At 44.4% G+C, this 20,715-nt stretch overlaps 1 protein-coding gene across 1 annotated transcript in view; it reads right to left on the bottom strand.

Annotated features, from left to right (window-relative positions):
• Nucleotides 1–20,715, bottom strand: part of myo10 (myosin X) — a 108,896-nt gene that overhangs the window by 2,514 nt on the left and 85,667 nt on the right. The window contains exons 20-38 of the mRNA XM_070844618.1: nt 16,846–16,970; nt 16,364–16,478; nt 11,492–11,598; nt 11,178–11,399; nt 10,339–10,378; nt 8,924–9,886; nt 8,280–8,400; nt 7,504–7,747; nt 7,173–7,268; nt 5,873–5,966; nt 4,896–4,951; nt 4,223–4,365; nt 3,525–3,716; nt 3,255–3,412; nt 2,696–2,819; nt 1,769–2,066; nt 1,448–1,655; nt 793–929; nt 578–698 (exon numbers count right to left, since the gene is read on the bottom strand). Of these exons, the coding sequence (XP_070700719.1) occupies nt 578–698; nt 793–929; nt 1,448–1,655; nt 1,769–2,066; nt 2,696–2,819; nt 3,255–3,412; nt 3,525–3,716; nt 4,223–4,365; nt 4,896–4,951; nt 5,873–5,966; nt 7,173–7,268; nt 7,504–7,747; nt 8,280–8,400; nt 8,924–9,886; nt 10,339–10,378; nt 11,178–11,399; nt 11,492–11,598; nt 16,364–16,478; nt 16,846–16,970 (3,564 nt within the window). The remainder of the gene's footprint in view (nt 1–577; nt 699–792; nt 930–1,447; nt 1,656–1,768; nt 2,067–2,695; nt 2,820–3,254; nt 3,413–3,524; nt 3,717–4,222; nt 4,366–4,895; nt 4,952–5,872; nt 5,967–7,172; nt 7,269–7,503; nt 7,748–8,279; nt 8,401–8,923; nt 9,887–10,338; nt 10,379–11,177; nt 11,400–11,491; nt 11,599–16,363; nt 16,479–16,845; nt 16,971–20,715) is intronic.

The raw sequence follows: 20,715 nt of genomic DNA, 5'->3' as shown, positions 1-20,715 counted from the left end.
ACAAACACACTCTAAAAACAGCCACACTGGGATCTAAATCAAGAAATCCCAGATTTAAGAAGTTAAAATCATTATAAATCTGACCAGACAGCAGGTTTTGGTGCTTGAAATATTCAACAGTATGGATCCATTTCATGTGAATACCCAGCCCTGCTCAATACAAACTGAAGATTTGGTTAAGTAAAGAAACTAACTGGTTTAAGGGTAACACATTTACCACTGATGAAATGTGAGACAAACTATGAAAAAACTATATCAAAATAGGATTTTGTTAATCTATAAAGTTATTTAAGTCTACAGACTGCAGCTCTTTAGATAAATATGCAAGTTATGTATGTAAACTAAATATCTTTTGGCCTCCTGGTCAGAAAAAAGGGAATTTGAAGATGTTTGCTCACACTAGAGGAAGTTTGGCAGATTGTCAGTATTTTCTGATATTTTAGACACCACATACGAAAATTATGATATGAAAGTGAATAATCGTTCACTGAAACCCTATGTAATGTGGACTGCAGGTAAAGTATCTGCTGTCTCTGCACAGCAGAAGAATGATTGGATGGTTTAAATTCTGTCTCACCTGTTCAAACATGAAGGCGAACTCCACGCTGTCTTTGGGAACATTGTCTGTGTCCAAGAAGCAGTAGAGCTTGAAATAAAACTTCCAGCCGGTGTTGTGTTCGTCCGGGCTCGCTGAAAGCCTGAAGACCGGAGAGTGAGTTAATTAAGACCAGAGAACGAAAACGTCTGTCTGCTTCGCACACAGAACCTGACGAACGCACACGTGACGCTTACTTCTCAAACTTGGCGAGCACGTCGGCCACCACCATGCGGCTCTCGATGGCTTTCTCAGTGGTGTCGTTGTGTTCAAACAGAGCAAACATGTTCCTGCTGTCCTCCATGGCCAGGCCGCGGATCAGCTTCTCCACCACCTGACACACACACACACACACACACACACACACACACACACACAGAATAAGATACAAACAAGAGGCGATGACACTTTTGCTAAAATCTCAGCACATTTGCACAAAATCATTGTTTTCTTCCTAAATGTATAACCCTCTATCTTTAAATGGGGATTACAGCTGGTCATGTATTTATTGTCTAGTTTTTAATATTCAGGTCAATGAAAATCTTTTAAAAAAAAGTTTTAACCCACTGCAGCAATGGGTGGAATGAAAGAAGAAACTGGTTACTAAACATTATCCTGATGGAAATCCTTCAAGGCTACAGTCCATTTTAGGAAACCATTAGATGACCTGCAATAAACTCCAGACACATACAAAGTGATGCAGGTTCTGTCTGTGAAAATGACTTGATTTGATGCAAACCTCTCAGATGTGCCTGTACTTAATGTTTTTGTTACTTGTTCTTCATACAGTCTCCTTCAGCACTACTACTGCACAAGCTGTAAAGTGTCCCAGCAGCCCCTGCTGTCACCCACCTCTCCGGCTGTGGTGTGTGAGTTGATGGTGATCTTGCATGATCCTCCTCCGTGGCAGTGAACGGTGGTGCTCATCTCCTGCCGGGCCACGATAGCGCGGATCTCCTCCTGCGACGGGACGTTCTCCCTGGATCGAGTCTTCCTCAGAGAATCGAGGGCGAAGGCGGCGTAGCGATCCATCTCCGAGCCGGGGAAGAGCTCTCGAGTCCTGCGGAGGGATTCAGGTTACGCTCACGTTAAGAGAAACAATAAATCTGTGGATTAACTCATCAAGCAAACATCCCCCAGAAATATATTCTGGGTCTGTGGACATGCAGATACCTCTTCAGGTGGAACTTGAGGTATCTGAGGACGCTCCTGGTTGGGATGAAGGTGCAGGACATGCTGGCCAGGATCTTCCAGCTGCAGAGGTTTCCGGGGCTGCCAGGCTGCGGCGGCCGTGTCGTCTGCTTGATCAGCTGGCAGAAGAGCTCGTCCCGCAGCGGTTTGAGCTCCTGGCCGGTCTGCAGGATGCCCTGGATGATGGGCACCGGGTCGGCCACGCCCTCCAGGTGCTGCAGGGAGCTGAACACTTTGAGAGCTTCTTCTTGCAGAGTGGTGTAGCTTCTGTTTCTCGGAGCTGAGCGGGGTGGAGGGAAGAGATTAGTGAGGTGACTCATGTGTTTTTTTGTACTGTAGCTCTTAGTGCATCACTCTGTTGGTCATTAACCGTGTTTGTGGCTCATCCTGTAGCGAAATGGCTAATAAATTGATCCCCACTTTGGTTATTTCTGGCCTGAAGCTTCATCCTTGTGGGTTCACTTCAGGGACTGTCACCAAACTCCCTTTAAAAATGTGTCGATTTAACCACTCATTTGTAAATTCTGCATTAATATCAACATTACATTTAAAGAAATCCATCTTTTCTGTCTTTTAAAATGTAATTGATAATGTTACTATCCACTGTGGTTCCTTTACATCCTCCAGTTATTTGTCACAACACTTATTACAGACTCTTCTGGCATTTTGGCTTTATATTCAACCAAATCCTGTTAGAAACAGCCAATAAATGCATTACAGTTATGTGGCTGTAGTGTCTAGATTCAAAAGCAGAAAAGAAGCAGTCTAGACGTATCTAAAGTCTTATTGCAGGCACTGATGACCATAATGATTTCCAGGCAGCTTTGGGTTTATATTTGCTGGTATTTCAGTCTTACTCGATGACAGTCCCTCCTTCTAAATGCCTCACTGTTCTTCTGTGTGACTCACCGCTGAGGTGGATGTCTCCGTAGGGCAGTGGCAGCAGCGGTGAGTGCAGCGGGTGGTGGCTGTAGCGAAGGATGGGGTTCCTCTTGTAGATCTGCTCCACCACCTCTGAGTTCAGACAGTTCTCCTGCAGAGAGCAAAGGGGCTGGATCAGTTCAGTCTGACTCTATGTGGAGCGTAGCAGGTGTATCTGTCACTGTAGTAATTCAAGACTTCAAGCGAGTCAGTGAAACCTGAATCTTCACTCGTTTTATTGTCTTCGATGTTTGCATGTAACCACTGTCCTCAGTGTAAACACGTCCATGAGTGGGGCTGTATCTTGTTTATTTGTGTTTGCACTCCAGTAGACAAGAGTCTGTACTGTGCTGGATAAATCTTTAAAAGCTTTTGTCAAATATTTGATCTAATAATTCATGTGGTGAAAACTGGTGATGGTTTTTTTTAAAAATAAAAATATATTCAGTAGTGATTTCATGTTAATTGTAAAGTAAAACTATTTTGAATGACACAGAATCTGACTGAATGATCCTTTTAGCTTCTGGTGGGTTTTTTTGTTTCCTACCTTGATGTCCTGGATGAGCTGCTGCGTCGGCGTGTCGATGGGAGCCTTGGTGTCGATGACGTTCTGGATGGAGTTGGCCCAGCGCGTTGCCTCGTTCAGCAGCTTACAGTAGAGACGGTACGAGTGTTTACGGCCGTACACGATCACGTTCCAGTAACCTGTCAGGAGGAGGACACGGAGGAGAGCCAAAGGAGACGAGTCATCTTAAACGATGTGGTAAAGGAAAGGACTTGAGGGCGAATACAAGTCCATGATATTTCCTTTTCTTACCGGTCTCTTTGAAGATCTTTTCGTCCGGCTGAACCACTGAGCAGAGGCTGTTGAGCACCAGCGTTCCCAGCTTCAGGGCGTTACGCTCTGAGCTCTTATAGTAGTCCAGGGAATTATGGGTAAGCAGGAACCAGCGCTTCTTCAGCTTCAGTGAGGCTTTGGTGCTGTTCTTCATCTCTTTGTGCAACCAGCCTAGTGGATATAAAAGAATCAGATATTTGTGCTGCTAGAATCTTGTCACTTTCCATTTTTACAAATTCATGTCTTTGCTGCTGCCTGTGTTTTGTAATCAAAGCTTATTGTGCTGAAACCTGCAAATCACATAAAATTATTTGTATATTTCCTCGGTTGCAACTGCAAACCAGAACTTTTGGTTTTATTATTCTAACACATTGATGCACTTTTCAATAAACTGATCAACTCTCATCCTGTATTTGAGGATTAATACATTAGTTATTTAACCTATAAACTTGTGTAACCATGTCAGCAATGATTTTTCTACTTTTTCTGCTGTTTTTAAATTTAAAACAGTCACCGGCCTCTACGGCAAACTCACAGATGTTCCTCTAACATTCTTCATGTCTGTGTGTGTTGTTGCTCTGCTGTTCTCTGATGTATTGTTCTGCCTAAATGCATTCTGGGATAGACTCCAGCCTTGGAGTCACCCTCAAAAAGACATTAAGCGACTGTGCCGTCACCTCGGATGATGAACTCCTGCCCGTCGACGCGGGTGTCTCCTTTAGAGCGCTGCAGCAGGGTGATCCAGTGGTGCATCTCCTCGGGCGTGTCGGCGTTGCAGTGCAGCACGCGGTTCGCCGTGATCATGACGAAGGAGTTTGGTCTGTGTTCAGAGATGCAGTTAATGGTCATAATGATAATAAGAAAGGATCAAACTCTATCTCAATGTCAAACTCTAACTGTCACCTAGTTGACTTAGCGATCAAAGCAGATGACCTGAACACGAACACAAAATGAAGTAAGACACATAAATAAGTAATGAATGATGTGTTTTTTGTGTTAAAGCCATTGCTTGACTGTATTTGTATAAAATATCACCACCCTCTAGTGGCTGAGCTGAAAATAAAAAAAGATGTAAAGTGGAATTCAGTTACAAATGACCTTATTTTGCTTCATTTAAATGTAGAGAGGCCTTTTATTTTTTGAGCTGAACTCTCTCACCTAGCAAGAAAACATCCATGAGCTGCACCACCTGACACAACTGCTAAAAAAAAATACCACCAGAGTGCATTAATCCTGCACCTACGTAAGTGTTTCATGTAGAGAAATCCTGCAGCTGAGGCAAACGGGTCAACAGGCCTGAATAAAGAGTGTGTGAAAGCGTGCAGGTCTGCACAAACACCAGCCTCTCACCTCTCTGGATTATCTGACGCACACACCGAATCGATCATCCCCACATCCAACGTTCCCTGAAGAGATGGAGAGAGAGGAACGTTCAGTAACAGTGTTCAGGGTGTGGATAATGAGTTTGACCCTCCTCTGCCCCGTGGAAACCAATTATCTCTCTCTCACTCACACACACAGATAACAGCAGGTACAACACTGACAAGAGGAAGAGGCATTTCCAACAATCTGTGTCCTGTCAGTTCAACACGCAGAGCTACAGCTCAGCTGAAGAGAACAGAAAGGTTGTGTGAATACAAAATACATCTGTGTGCTCTAATTGATCGCAGAGTGAGTTTTCCACAGTCGGTGGAAAGAGAAGAAGAGACACAGTGAACAGATGCAGATTTGCTGCAAGATGCATCCGGTACATTTATTAAAAAGATCAAATAAAATTGCAGTATCTGTGGAGCTATTTCACCTCCTTCGATACTGCACATCAATGGACTCTTAACCAAAAACACACATTTCAGTCCAGCTATTTTATCTATGAAAGCTTACAATTAAATTCATATGATATCACAGTATGTATCAACACAAAATTAGCTTTACAGTATCAGATTTTATCCATGCCCCCACTCCTGTATGAACATTTCTAATACTGTTCGATGAATGACGTTGACAGAACAATGTTAGATCTGAAAATACACATAGTTTAACATTTTCCTCATTTTGTTCTGCATTCTAATATGTTTGAAGCATTATATTTTCATGATTTTGTAAGAGGAAGCTATGCCTGAAAAATGGAACAACTGGTATGTGTGAGCATGTTTTAAGGGGGTTGAGGCCCCGTACAAGAAGGTTTTGGTGCAGAGCTGAAGATTAAATGTATTAAAAGTATTTTTCCTTCACAGAAAAAAGAAAAAACATCCAGCCCAGCATACTGTGTCGCATCTCTCCAAACAACTCCATTTCCCACAGTGCTTTGCTTCCCCAGCAGTACTCACCACAGCATTCTGGGGGTTGGCCTGCTCGTCGTGCATCTCCCTGATCTCCTGCTCTGTCGAGCCGTGGACCTGACTCAGCACGCTGAACCACTGGCTGTAACCATGACAACAACATCAGCATCAGCATCAGCATCATCAAGACAGTCCAGCCTTTCTTGTTGGACTGAGATGTCACTTTATGTTTTTTTCTTTCCTTTGGGTTACATGAAATATTTGATTGCACGTGGATTTTTCTGCAAAAATCATTTGTTTTAAAGTCAGCTGAATATTTCAACAGTTAAACACAATAAATGAAGAATCAGAAGGAGACTTTCTAGCTCTGTTTTTCCAGATGTAAAAAGATTACTTGAGTTCAGAGGAACATTTGACACAGTTGGTAAAAACGTGTTCATATTAATACTGAATATATATGTGTGTGTGTGTGTGTGTGTGTGTGTGTGTGTGTGTGTGCACATGAAGCAGAAATGAAGAATGTGTTCAGACTGATTCTGTCTCAGACAGATGGAGCTGATGTTGGCTCACACTGAGAGAGAGGCTGGCACTGTAAGCCTGCTGCCAACACACACACACACACACACACACACACACACACACACACACACACACACACACACACACACACACACACACACACACACACACACAGACGCACGCACGCACGCACGCACGCACGCACGCACGCACGCACACACACACACACACACACACACACACACACACACACACACACACACACACACACACACACACACACACACACACACACACACACACACACACAGTTCATCTTCCTGTCAGGGCAGATATACAGAGGAAGTGGACTGTCCCTCTGAGAGGAAATCAATGTGTTGCCAGGGGCAACTGGCACACTGACCCCACAGCGACAACACCTCCTCCTCATTACACCGTGACTGAGACTGTGAGTGTGTGAGTGTGGGCTTGAGCCTAACGGGGAAATAATAAGACCTGAAGGAATCAGAGGAGTTTGAGAAATATAAAGAACTGGAGAGAGGAGCCACAGTGGTGGAGACATCAGCACACAGACATGGAGTCGCTCAGGCACATTTATGTTTGCTTCCAGAGCTTTTTTAGTATAATTTTAACGTAACGCTGATGGAAAACGACGAGTGTGAAAAGTGCATCTGTCAGTAAGTGAATGGTTTTGTCCTTCAACCCTCCTCTTGGCTCTAGTGTTAAGCTGCACTGTTTCCTGCTTTGAGAGGCAGCTTGGACAACACTCCTCCACAAAAAAGGTTCCACATGTTTCGTGTGTGGAGCTCAGCAGACGCACACATCTTACCTGGCATCCTCGGCAGACTCTGCGATCAGATGGTAGGTCCTGTCTGGCATCACAATATCGATCCCATTCTCCTTTCCGGTGTTATCAATGATTTCTCTGCAGATCACAAAAGAAACAATCAGGTCAGTTTCTCCACGAGCGTCTCACCTCGTCCCCTTTGGGGGTTCGGCTTGCTTTTTGTATTTAACAGAAGAATCTTCTAAGACACAATCAGAAGATTTGACATCATCTAGTGCGACTTGATGACAGATCTCATGTTTCAGAAGCGCTGCCCCCGCCCTGACTGATTACTTCACAGTGAAGATTTCGAGGTCGACCGACTGGTCCTTACTTGGCGTTATGCATGTCCAGCACCCCCTTCATCTTCTCCTCGCCGTCGTTCTCAAAATACATGAGCTTGCTCTGCCGCAGCACGAACCAGCGGCGCTTCCAGTTGCGGCGGGACAGCGTGGACGAGCCCCCTCCCTTCTTGTGCAGCCAGCCCTGCTTCAGGGCCTCCTGCTTGGCCCGAAACCACAGGAAGGTCTCGTCCTTCAGAACGCACCAGCGCCGCTTCCACGTGTTCATCAGACCACCTGGAGAGGAAGACAGGACAGGAGTGTTCAAACTCTGTGACTGTAGGGGGGCAGAGAGGTGTTAGATACATGACATCTGATGTTTTAAACCATCCGGAGGGCCGAATGTGATCTGAGGGTGTACATAGAAATACAAAGAATGAAAAATCCAATTATTACAATAAATCTTCATACAGAAAAACAATGAGGGTGAAACTGTAACAAACAGGTCTGACTGTTATTGTCAGGATTAGTCAAACTCATATCTGTGGTGTCTGAATTATTGTGTGACACACTGAAAACAAACATCTCAGTGCACTTATAAGATACATATAAAGGAAGATTTCTCTATTTTCATTGAGACAGTTCTTGGGAAAGTAAAGCAGGGATGGAAACGGAGGCTTATTCTTTAATCCCTCTTCAAAAAAATGAATGTGGGTAACAATATGATATGTTGTGGCTCTGAAGGGGAAACCCACTCGTCTCTCTCCCTGTAGGAGGAGTCTGGGCTCAGAGGTCATTCCAGTCCTGTTCACAGTAGTGAATGAGATACCTTTGATGTAGAGGAAGCTGTGGAAGTACGGCAGCGTGACGCAGCTGTAGACTGAGTCCCGCCGATACGACAGCTCGTCATCGGTGTCGAACCTGTCGAAGTCGTCCTCGCTGTCCTCAAACTGGAATAAAATATAAAAAAAAAAAATTCTACATTCATTCTACATTCATGATGTGGAAAGTTATCATGTTAATATAACATAAAGCTCCCCTCCACCCAAAAACATGTTTTCTTCTTGTTCCTGCAGCTGAATGTTAGAAACGCCTGCTGTCCCGCAGTTCAACTTATATTTATAAAGTCAGAATTTTTAATGAGCAAGAGGGAGTAGATGTCATTTCAGAGATTTTCACATAATAAAGGAACTGTTCTTGTGAAAAGAACATATCAGAGTAGAGTCTTTACAAACATTCAAACAGGAATCACAGTGGATCTGGCTATTTAGGTGATTGTCTAAATCATTTAAGATCGTTCACACCTAAGAGTAGTTAATAAAGAACCATCTAAAAGCAACTGACAAACTTTAAACTTCTCTGGAACTTCCTCCAACTCTCAGTCAGCAGTCGAGGCCAAAATAAAACTGATCAGAACATGTAAAGATTACCAACTGATGGGAAAGCGTTTGGGGATACTGAGACCCAACTGACCGATGACTGAGCGCCCTCCGAGCTGAAGCGATAAGCCCCTGAGCTGTTGTAGGTGCCCACAGAGCCGCGGTAGTCAGGGGACCACTGGCCGCTGCGAGGGTTGGAGAAGGCCACGCTGCCACTGGACACGATGGCGCCCTCATCGTAGTCGTCCTGGTCATAGTCCGAATCCTCGTCCGGTGGAATGAGCTCCACCAGGTCATCGGACTGAGCCTCGGACGAAGCCTGAGGGTGGCAGTAGGCCGAGTCCCCGCTGGATGAGGTGCTGTGGCAGGCGGGGGGCACCGGCGGTAAAGGCAGCGGCTGGTGAAGCAGGGCGGTTGGAGGGAGCGGTGGGATCACGCCATCGTTGGCGTACGGGTCTTCTTCAGACGAGTCGTCACTCGTTCGGATCCCACTCGTCCGCTGGCCGTCTGAGTGGCCGTGCTCACTTGGATTGGGTGAGTCTTTGAAGGCCTCATCATCGGCCCCGAACCCTTCGTCGACCTCTTCCTCATCATTGCCTCTCCTTCGTCCACCGTCTTTCTCCTTCTCATCTTCCTCGCCGACTCCCAACGAGCTCTCAATGTTCCTCACGCACTCGTCGATCTCGTCAAAGTTCAGCGAGTCGAGGAACTGCTGCGCCGCCTTGCAGGCTTCGTCCTCCAGGCGCCGGAGCTCCTGGTCACGGAGGTGCTGCAGGCGGTTGAGGGAGGCCTCGGTCAGAGAGAGCTCCTGGCGCTCCTTCTGCCTCTGCAGCGCCTGGATCTCCCGCTCCAGTCGCAGGATCTCCTCCACCTGAGACGCATCATGAGGACGGGCTGCCTCCTCCTCCTCAGATGCTTCCTGGGGGGGCTCGGCTGCCTCCCGCTCTTCCGTGGTGTCTGCTGCTGATGTTGCAGCTGCTAGTGCGGGCTGAGTCAGAGCCAGAGAGGCTAACTTCTCAGCAAGATGAAGCTCCTCCACTCTCCTGGCCTCCTCTGCCTGGGGACGGGAAAAAACAAACAAAAACATGAATGGACGGCAGCTTTTAGAGTGTAGCAGTCCCACTTCCCTTCCTACATGTCAGAAATATTATCTTTCTTATCCAGAAAATATTGTCTTTTCAGTCCTAACAGCTGCTGAACTTAGATTATTTTAACCTGTAAGTGTCATTTTTCATGATTCTATTGCAGTGATATTTTTGCATTTTGGAAGATTTCACAGTAAACTTCTGCCTGTGTGGTTGAAGAACATAATAACACACATGCTCGTACTGTCTGGTCTCCTTTACTGTGAGAATGAATTGAAATATGATAAAAACAATAAGAAAAATGCGTCTGACGGACTGAAACGTAAATTCAAAGATCTATTTATCCAGATGTGCATCGTTAGACTCTCTGCAGGGATCCAAACCTTCACACAAAGTCAGTCCTTAATGGTCAATTTCATCGTACCTCTCTGGCGAGTCTCTCAGCCTCCAGCCTCTGTCTCTCCCTGCAGACAGACAGACAGACAGACAGACAGACAGACAGACAGACATCAGCTGAGTGAAACAGACAGTAAGAGATATCATTTACCAAAACACAAGTAATCCCATTTCCCGTCTCATCATGACATTAGGATCCCATAAAGCCCATCTGGACTACAGACTGTAAAGGTCAGACTGAGTCCATCCAAGTATATTACACCAAATTAAACCCAGGTTTCCAAATACGTGCACATTAATGCATGCTGGTATTAGTGTGCTAACTGGCATGTTTACACACAGAGATCTACGTGATCTTTCTGTCTGTTTATTTAAGTGTCTTTGCTGCTAAACGCTGATTGCTGGTGACCTTTTTAAGCCTGTGTCTGATATTGTTTGAGTCACTAATCGTTCATTTGACTGTTATTAGGTTAAACGTATAAATTAAAACAAATGGATTTAGCATTTTTCATCAGATTTATGTTCCTGGTATTTGAGTGTAGGCTTTGAAACATCATCTAGATCATGAAACAAGGAGGACACTGACAGGAAATGGTTGAACAGACGTCTTAATGTGAAATAAAAGTTTAATAAAAGGGATTGTCTAGTGGGGTTTAGAGTTGTAGCCTCTGTATTTCTGAAATCTTGCCTCCAGCCCAGAACTTACTCGTCTCTGGGTGGCGCTATTGTCTTTACTTCATAACTCACTGTGGCTATAATGTATTATTGTGCTATTTCAACACAACTGGACAGTGAAATGCATCACTGATGGAGGGCAGTGAGTATTTAGAGCAGCGAAAACTGTAAAACTGCATTTGACTGGCCCACCTCTCCATCTCCTCCTCCATCCTCCTGCAGCGCTCTTCTTCCTCCCGCCTCCTCTTCTCTTCCAGCAGCTGGCAGAAGGCCCGGCGGGCCAGCTGGCCTCGCACACGTTTCTGGAAAGTGAGCGCTGCCCAGCGGAGGAGCAGGAACTTCCTCCTCCAGTAGAAAGCCCGGTAGTTCTTCTGAATGACCACAATGCACTGCAGCAGCTTCCTGTAGTGCTTCCTGCTCCCACAGACACGTTGGGACAAACATTAAAAGTGTTCCAAAGGTCTCTGACACTATTGTTGAGTTGAGTTTTGAATGCTGAGCTGTACCTGGCTATGTAGCCCATGACGTGGGCCTGGATGATCATGGCCGCCTTTAGCACCTCCATCTCCCTCTGCTTCTCCAGCCGATGCTCCAGAGACTCCCGAAGGAAGACCTGAGAGGGGAGGAGAGGAGGGGAGGATGTCCTGATCAAAGTTTAAGTGAAGGTCTATAACGTACATGTGTCATTGTGTTTGAGCTGAAACAAAAGTTTACATGGATGTTCATGTTTGCATAAATGTCAGAAAAGATTTTTGTTCCATTTCTATGACACCTTTGATAAAAACATAATTCCTCTCAACTGCAACTTCAAAAGTTTCTCAGTTGATTTTTCAGATTAATTGTTTAGAGAATGACATGAAAGTTAGAAAGAATCTTCACTTTATGAAGCCGATTGAAGACATTTAAGACTTCAGTGAATAACTGACAGACTCATCGATTGTTCAACAATTTGTATCAGCACTAATTTCAGCTGCTTAAGCAGAACGACCTTCTTCAGACTGTCCACTACATCCATTTTGCAGCATCACTTTGAATTCTAATATGAAGGAGTTTGATATTTTTTAGGAACTCCTTAAATTTTCTAAAATGTGCCAGGTCTATAAAAATGCTGTCTGAGTCTTTCTGTCCGTTTATATGAGACTAAACACACACAGTGACAAATGGCAGCACATAGAAAAGAGCCGTAGATGAACAGATATTCTCCTATCGAGGCACACAGCAGAATACATTTGAGTCCCAGCGTCGGCTTAACACAGTACATCCATCACATACGCTGTACTGCACACACACACACACACACACACACACACACACACACACACACACACACACACACACACACACACACACACACACACACACACACACACACACACACACACACACACACACACACACACACACACACACACACACACACACACACACACACACACACACACACTATGAATTTACAAGTGAACAGAATCAAAAAGAGACAGTCCCTCCTTTTTCCACAACATCACAATTTAAGAGACACTCCCTTCCAGAGGAACAACTGAACTGAACAAAGCAGCCGACATAAATCAAATCCAGATCCTCTCCTCTCCTTTTGTTCATGCTGCTAAAGACCACAGATTACTGCAGCGACTGGTTCGGGCTACATCTCCCTGTGAAAAGACAGATCTTACGGGCACTTAGTGCAGCTGCCTGCTATAGGAGCCAAGCTGTCGTCCATTGATAGAGAAACGGGGCCCACTGAGGGACGCTGGGGGTTAATCCGATTAGGGAGGGAGGAAAATGAGATATGGGACGTGGTCTCGGGCGACAGAAACGGTGGGGAAATGTCACGGTGCTGTGGGGGTACAGGAGTACAGATTGCCTTTCTCCTGTTGAATGATGCACTGTGTGTGTGTGTGTGTGTGTGTGTGTGTGTGTGTGTTGTTGGCACGGTGACAGAGTGTTGAATCCTCAGCGGTGAAGCACTAATGAGATTTTCAGGAGGAAATGTAAACTCGTTGGGGTTATTTGGATGTCACTGACAAGCAGGTTAATTAACAAGGAAACATGCAGTACATGCCCCAGCACACACACACACACACACACACACACACACACACACACACACGGTCATAAAAGACTCTGCAACAACATTTAAAACATCAGAAAAGATTATAACTCTAAAATCAGCTGCTGGAGTTGGATGATTCTTTTGCTCAGAAGTAAAAAGGGGTAATAAAAAAACACTTTATTACAAACAACAGTCCTTTTGAATCTTAAAAAGAAGCACTAGACTATAATGAGAAAAATGCGGTCAATGTAATGTTGTCTGTCTTAAGCAGCACAAGACGAGAAGAGTCAAAGTCAGTGAGCCGCTTCATTAATTTCACTTACAGTGTGTTATCTACTGAAGCTAGCCACCTCTAAGCTGGAGCAACAAAACTGACCTGAGGATGCATTTAGCTCATTTTTAGTCTGTGAGAAGAACAATTCTTTCTTTTAAAAAGTTACACAGCCTCACGTTTAGTTTCAACAATAAAAGCACTGGTAGTTGTTAATATGCAGAATGGCCTTTAAAGGAAAGCAGCTTTTTTAATGTTGCAGCTGGTTGAGATGAAGCTTTTCACTGTTAAATCTAAAGTAATGCATTATATTTTAGATCACGTGTTTATCTGCAGGGTCGTTGAATAAGCTGTCAGAGTAATACATGGAAGTAAAAAGTATAAAAAATGGCTGCAGTGCAAATATGTTAAGTTACAGTTTAAGTACAAGATTTAAAATCATGTGTAAACAGGTGTTCCTCCTCTGGTTACTTTCCTAAAGTGTGCAGACGCACTCAAAAACTGCTAAATAACTCCGTACTCTGTCTTTCTTATTCTCTAAAAATCCTTTTATTTCCATTTAAGCAGCTTTAACACTGAAAAAATAAACTTCTTAGACACTTCCATGGCTGCAACATAAAGATATTCTGTCTCGTGCATCTTTTATTTCTAATATCCCCAAAGTTCAACCAAACGTTCTGCAGCTCTGAACGATGTTTGAGTTTTTTCCACCTGAGAGAAATTACATTTTATTTTTCCAAGAAAGAAAAAGAGGGCAGAGAACTGAGGGTGTTTAGTGCTGGAGGGGTGCTGCTGTTGTTGACTAAATATCTGTCTGCACACACACACTGAACACTATAAGACACACACAAACATACACACCACACACAAAACACGCAGTCACTTCATCAAACAACCTCCGACATGAATCACACACGCTCACAAAGTGCGGCTGCATGTAGCGTGCACATATTTGCATCCCAATGAATTGAACAGCTAATCCTTTTTAATCATTACTATGCTAATTAGCGCAACAGAGGTGGCGCTGAGCCTCCCTGCACTTTTGATTCTTTGCCGTTGAGGCCTTTCGGGAGCGCCGCTCACCGTGACAGGTCAGTCCCGTGGAGAGAACAGAACCCTGGGAGAGGCAAGCAGAGCCACATCACTTCCAGGAAATTAAGTTTAAAGGCTGTAAAGAAACAAAAAACAACATCCAGACAATAGTCAGGACATGTGCCGAGTGAAAGGAGATGGAGGCCTGCTCGATGTAAATCTCACTGCGAGCGGCAGCGGGACAAAGTGAACGAATCCCTCTGAGGGAGATAGAATTGATTTAATGGTTTACAGGCAGCAGGAACTGCTTTGTGCAGCAGGCTGCTTTGAGTCCGACGCTGGCAGGGTTAGATGGTCTATACAGGGGTGTCTGCTGGACAGCAAGCCAGCGTGTGTTTCTGTCAAGAAGTCAGTATAATATTTTCATCATTTCTGAACCATGAAGCCATAATGGAAGCGTGGCGTGACAACACATCCAGTGTCCTCCTGTGAAGGTACCGAGGAAAAGGACTGTAAGAGTCCTCTCCACACTTTTGATATCTTTACCCTTTAGACTCCTAAATGTTTTACAGAACATGATAGAAAACATTTAGATCTATTTATCTAATGCAGCTCCTTGTTGACCGCAAATCACAGTATGTCAGCAGTAAATATGATGGATGTATGTATGAAGATGTTTAATACCCAATAATCTTTTGAGTTTTATAGACTGAAGTATACAAACGAATGTGTATTAAATCATTTGTTTGAGTGACGGCCTCGTACTACATGAAAAATAGTGATTAGATGAACTGATATCTCATATTTAATCATTCAGGTGAAGCCTGTTCTACCTGAGTGTCTAGTGCTACCGTTGTTACTAGAGGATCACACACACACACCAATGACCATCCATCCGTCCACACACATCCTCCACTGCTGTCACCTCTTGCAGCATCACCCGGTCGGGGGAACTGTGTCCCCCATCTGTCATTTCCCCACCGCAATCACACACACACACACACACACACACACACACATACACACACACACACACTGGCCGTAGGTATTTTCTGTCTGATCCGGTGTAGTGGAAGCAGAGAGCGATAGACCGAGGGGATGAAGACTGGATCCAATAACTGTTGGATTCCACGCTTCAGGTGCTCTGGACCTCAATTATTCATAATCTCTCTCTCTCACACACACACACACACACACACACACACACACACACACACACACACACACACACACTCAGAGCCTGCAGCCACACAGGTACCTGAGCTCTGGAATGGTTTCATCGAGCTGGATTTGTACGAAGCATAAAGCCAAATTAAGCCTAGAGGGGAGCAGAGAGCAACTGAAATGGATTGACGTCCCCCCGGCGGCTAAGTAAGTCTGCATCCAGTCATATTCATGTTAGCGAGGAGAATACGGATCAGCCGGTGTGAGCCGGAGGCAGAACGAGCAGCGGGACATTCAGGGGCTCAGGGTTTGACAGGGAAAAGTCAATTATACTGTAGAGAAGTGAACAAAAGGGAAACATTTCACTGCTGATAGACAGGAAATGTAAATCTCTGCGGAAAATTGTAGTGTCTGAAGACTCATTTTCTGTCAGTGACGCATTTCTGAATTAACCGAAGGAGCCAATTTTAAAATATAAAAATATAAATTACCTTTTCTGCACAGGACGTTTGTATCTGTGTGGTTTTATAAAAACACCTCCATGTGTATGACCAAGTCAAACTACACGGTTACTAAGCAAATTAAACATAAAAATACATTTTCCTGAAGGTGATGATGATGATGCATCATGTGATCAGCCCTGATGAAGAGTCAGCTGAGGTCCACTCTGGTTTGAAACATACTGAAGACCTCCATGTCACGCTCATGGCAAACATTTCCTTCTCAAATGCAAAATTCATGCGGTGAAATGAAGACATCACAAACAGGACGTGAAGATGAAGATGACAACTTCTTGGGCGTAAAAGCAAAGAACATCTGTCTGTCTGTCTGTCTGTCTGTCTGTCTGTCTGTCTGTCTCACCTTGGTCTTGCCCAGCTGCCAGTCTGCACTGCTGCTGTCATAGAGGTGCAGCAGCTGGATGCAGCTCCCCCGGGGATCGTCCGGCATCATCACGCCCCGCATCAACACCTTGTACCTGAAGAAGGGGGCGAGGTAAAGCACTTTGTGTTTAATGTGATGGGTCCTGCTTTTATTTTATTTTACTAATCAAAAGAACTCTGTAGAGGGTGAGTCTATGACCCTCTGGTCCATCTTTAGCTTAACACTGGACTTTAACAGACCCGCTTGCTGTAACGCTCAGAGCCTGACATGTTGAAAGCATGTAGAGAACACTGGGGGGGGGAACAAGCACCTGCAGTTAATGTTGGCATCTGAAGTTGCGAACATGCAGATTTACAACAGAGCAGTGTGCACACAATGTGCACATATATGGAGAAGGCGATAAACTGGATGTGTTCATGTGAGAGTAATGTGTGGCTGAAAGTCTCGGCGAGGGGACAGACCTGGAGCAGAAGTCCTGGAAAGGTCTCCGGACGGGGAAGCCGGTGCGTCGGATCTTGACCGTCTCCAACATGCCAGAATATCTGAGCTGGTTCAGAACCAACGTCTGGTCGAACTGGTCAGGCATCTAGAGGTTGGTGAACAGTGAGGATACATATGAGGCCACTTGGCTGAAGACAGACAGGCTGACATCTGAAATGACCACTTAACTCCTCACTGACACTGGAGGAGTTCAGCTCACACACACTTATTGCACATATTTATTTTCAAATGTGATAAATGACAATATGTCTGTTGCTGCTATCAATGAAAAACATACATTTAATCAAATTTCTGCAAGTTTTACATGATGCCAATGTCAAAAGGTTGATGATGTATAATATATATATATATATTGATATATTGATATGTGCTCAAATAAATAATAATAATTTAAAAACCCCTAAAACAAAATCAACCAGTTATCTGAAACTGAAATCTCCAAAGAGCCCCAGACAGCATCCTGCAGCATCAGCTGAAGGTTTTCATGCTGTAATGACGGCACATTTTAACACCACAGGGCACCTTAATTAATGTCCGTCTGCAATTTAGTCCAGTCAATGCAGTCAGCTGCTGTCAGAACACAAATGTGACTGTATTGACTATCTAGGTCGCCGAGCACAATGTGATCCAGCAGAGTGTTTGACGGAGGTGTAATTTTTTTCACAGCTGTGGTGATTGATTTTGGATTCTGACTCTGATTCCTCTTGGAGCGCAGCTTTAGAAAACTGAAAATGTCATTGTATGGAGCATTTTACTGTGATGAAAGGGTGAATTGTGAGCCTGTATTTTTGTTTCTGCAAACGGACACGGTTTTGTGTTGGTGGGTCAGAGCTTGTGTGATAAAAAGAGCAGAAAATATGTTTTAAAACCAAAACAAAGAGGTCAAATGACTGCGTACATGTCCTCCTACGAAAGGAAATATTTAAAGCTCTTCACATTCCCATGAATGCTGAAACAAACGACTGAACCACACCTCTTTAAACGTCCACACGCATGTACAGACATCAACATACAAACCACTGCATCCCACTCACAGAAGTGCACACGACAGCAGCACAAATCAAAACCCTCCAAAAAACACACTTGGCACTGAGATAGCATCATTACTTACAGAAGTGCATTCAGTGAGAGCCTCTTTCCCGGGGTCCCCTCTCACCCCGTAACCCTCAGTGGGCGTAGGAGGGCTCAGAATAAGAGGGTGCTTTCATACTCAATCGTAATGCCCCCTTTATTCAGAGCCCAGCTCCCCTGATAGCCCGTTTATGGCCCATTTGAGCTGCTGAGATGAAGAGAGGCCAATTCACCACCAGATCTTGACTGAGTGATTGAATGGCGCCCTTCAACTGCCACCGGCCGCAGAGGGGTCCTCATTAGCATAACCTACATTTGCATACGGCCGGGCCACGGCGCACAAAGCCGAGCGGTGTCAGGAAGCTGCCCTCTGCCTCCTGCCTTTCTTTGCCCCCTGTTTTCTATCTATCGTTTCCTCTTTTTGCACGCACTCTTTTCGGGAGGTTTACACAGTTGCCTGACAGACTCGCTCAATGAAATCTCTCCCTTCTTTCTTCTTTTTTTTATCTTCATTTCATTATCTGAAACACAAACTGGAGAAGTTCCATGCTGTGTCAAAGCGTCACTTTGAAAGACAGAAAAAGGTCTGCAGACCGCTTTCTCACTCCATCCATGACATTTTCCATTTTAGAAAAGGTCCATTTTATCCTTTTCTATTCAGTGTTTCTAATAATGAATAAAACTGAAACGGCCTGAAGTGAGAATGAATAGCTCAGAGTGAGAACACTATTGTGTCCCTGCAGAATCCACAGTTTAATGCTCTTTGACATACGAAGAATATGACACATGAATACAGCCTTTGTACCTTAGAAATTAATGTTGAGGTTGGAATATTTCACAGAAAGCTTGAGAAAATCTTGTGTTCATTTAGCCAAAGTTACACAGCCAATAGTCTGCAGCTGCTTTTTTGTCGTTTATGCCCGTCAGTTTCAATAAAAATAAATCTTAATGTTAAAGCATACAATGAGATTTCAGGCAATATTGTGCTCCGGACTCTGTGTTTGTCCCTTTCAACACGACAATGCCCCCCTGCACAAAGCGACGTCTATCCACAAGGCGTTTTTTCTAGTTTTGTGTGGAAGAACTTGACTGGCCCGCACAAAACTCTGACCTCAACCTCATCCAGCATCTTTGGGGTGAAGTGGAATACGAGCCGGGACTGCGAGGCAGAATTATCAGTGTTCGACCTCACTAATGCTCTGGTGTGTGAGCGCCGTCAGGCACCAACATCTGGTGGAGAGAATGAAACCAGGGGAGTGGAGGCAGTTTTCAGCAGCACAGTAATGCTCATGGCTTTAGAGCCACCTGTTTAACTGTCACACAGGAACATAATCTCCATTCTGCAAACATTTATGGTCATGTAGCATCAAATTCTGCAGGTTTTTTGAAGAACCAGAGGGACTGTTTGGAACAAAAATGGAACAATGTACTCAGTTTTATGGTAGTTAATCACCATTTTGCACATTTGTAGTCACAATAACTACAGTCCAACAGTTCATCAGTGGTGGAAATCAGCATCTCAGCAGCTCTACAGAGGCGCGACAATAGCCTGAGGGGCAAACTCAGTGTCTTTCTCAGCCCAGCTTCCCTGCTAAAAGACTCCGAGCTGAGGGCATTCAACAGGACAAAAGGGGGCGTGGTACTCTGCTCCCAGGGGGGGGAGACAGGGGGAGACAAGGGAAGACAATCAAACTCAGGGTGAGCTGTCCATCCTTCACCACCACTTCTTAAAGGCTGATTAACAATCCAAGTTTCATCATCATCCACTTTCGAAATGGAGATGAAACTCTCAGAGAAACAAAGTGTTTCTAGAATATTTACCAGACTAGACCGCAACAATAAGTCAGCTTTTGGACGAAGTTAGAATTTAATTTGAACATTGTTGGATGATATAATATGCCAACACTGACCAGAAGTTCTGTCTAAATCCTGTAATCTGGAGGATACTTCATGCTCACTGTCAAATAAGGTTGTAGCTGTAACTTCATTGGCCTCCAGAGGCAGCAGGAGATGATTGGTCATTACCCAGAAAGAACCAACGGAGCGTCAGTGATTTTCTGCCACTGACAATCCATTTTTATAACATTAATCATTTCATTTAACTGCTTCTTTTGTCTGACTATCTGACCATCAGCAAGCAAATTGACAAGCAACAAATCCTCACACTCACACGAGCTGGAACCAGAGGGTGTTTGGCATCGTTCCCTGATAAATGTTTCTACGTTTTATTGTTCCACCTTTAATGTTGAATCTGTTTTTCCTCCTCTCTGTAAGGATCAGCATCATCTAAAGGCACCCAGAACCCAAAGAGCTCAGTATTTGTTCTTGCTTCTCGCCGTCCAGGTCTGAATGTGGATGCCAGCAGGGATTATCACTCACTGCTCAGTGGGGGCTCCTTCACTGAATTTCGGGGAATCCCTGGAACAATGTTTTCTGCTCATAGATGGACATAAATCCAACCTAAATCCCCGACCCTGCTGGATTTAAGCCTGACCCAGTTTGGAGGAGGATTCTTGAGGGTTTGAGTTTCTCACAAACATCAATGACACAAAGGAAAACCAGTAGAGATAAAGGGAGGCAGGCAGATAGTGAGGACAATTAAGTTACACAGAAAACTACCTCTAGCTTCTTTCTGCAATTTGTCATAATGAATAAAAATATCAGGTTGTTGGACTCTTTCACTGGACAAATGGTTTAGTTTGTTAGAAATTATAATACTATCAATGTGCTGGATGATGAGTAGCTGTGGTCTAAGGATG

This window comes from Pempheris klunzingeri, chromosome 15 (genome assembly GCF_042242105.1).
Source record: "Pempheris klunzingeri isolate RE-2024b chromosome 15, fPemKlu1.hap1, whole genome shotgun sequence".
Classification (NCBI taxonomy): Eukaryota; Metazoa; Chordata; class Actinopteri; order Acropomatiformes; family Pempheridae; genus Pempheris; species Pempheris klunzingeri.
Note: the sequence above shows the minus strand (reverse complement) of the source record. Positions and strands in the feature narration are given on the sequence as shown.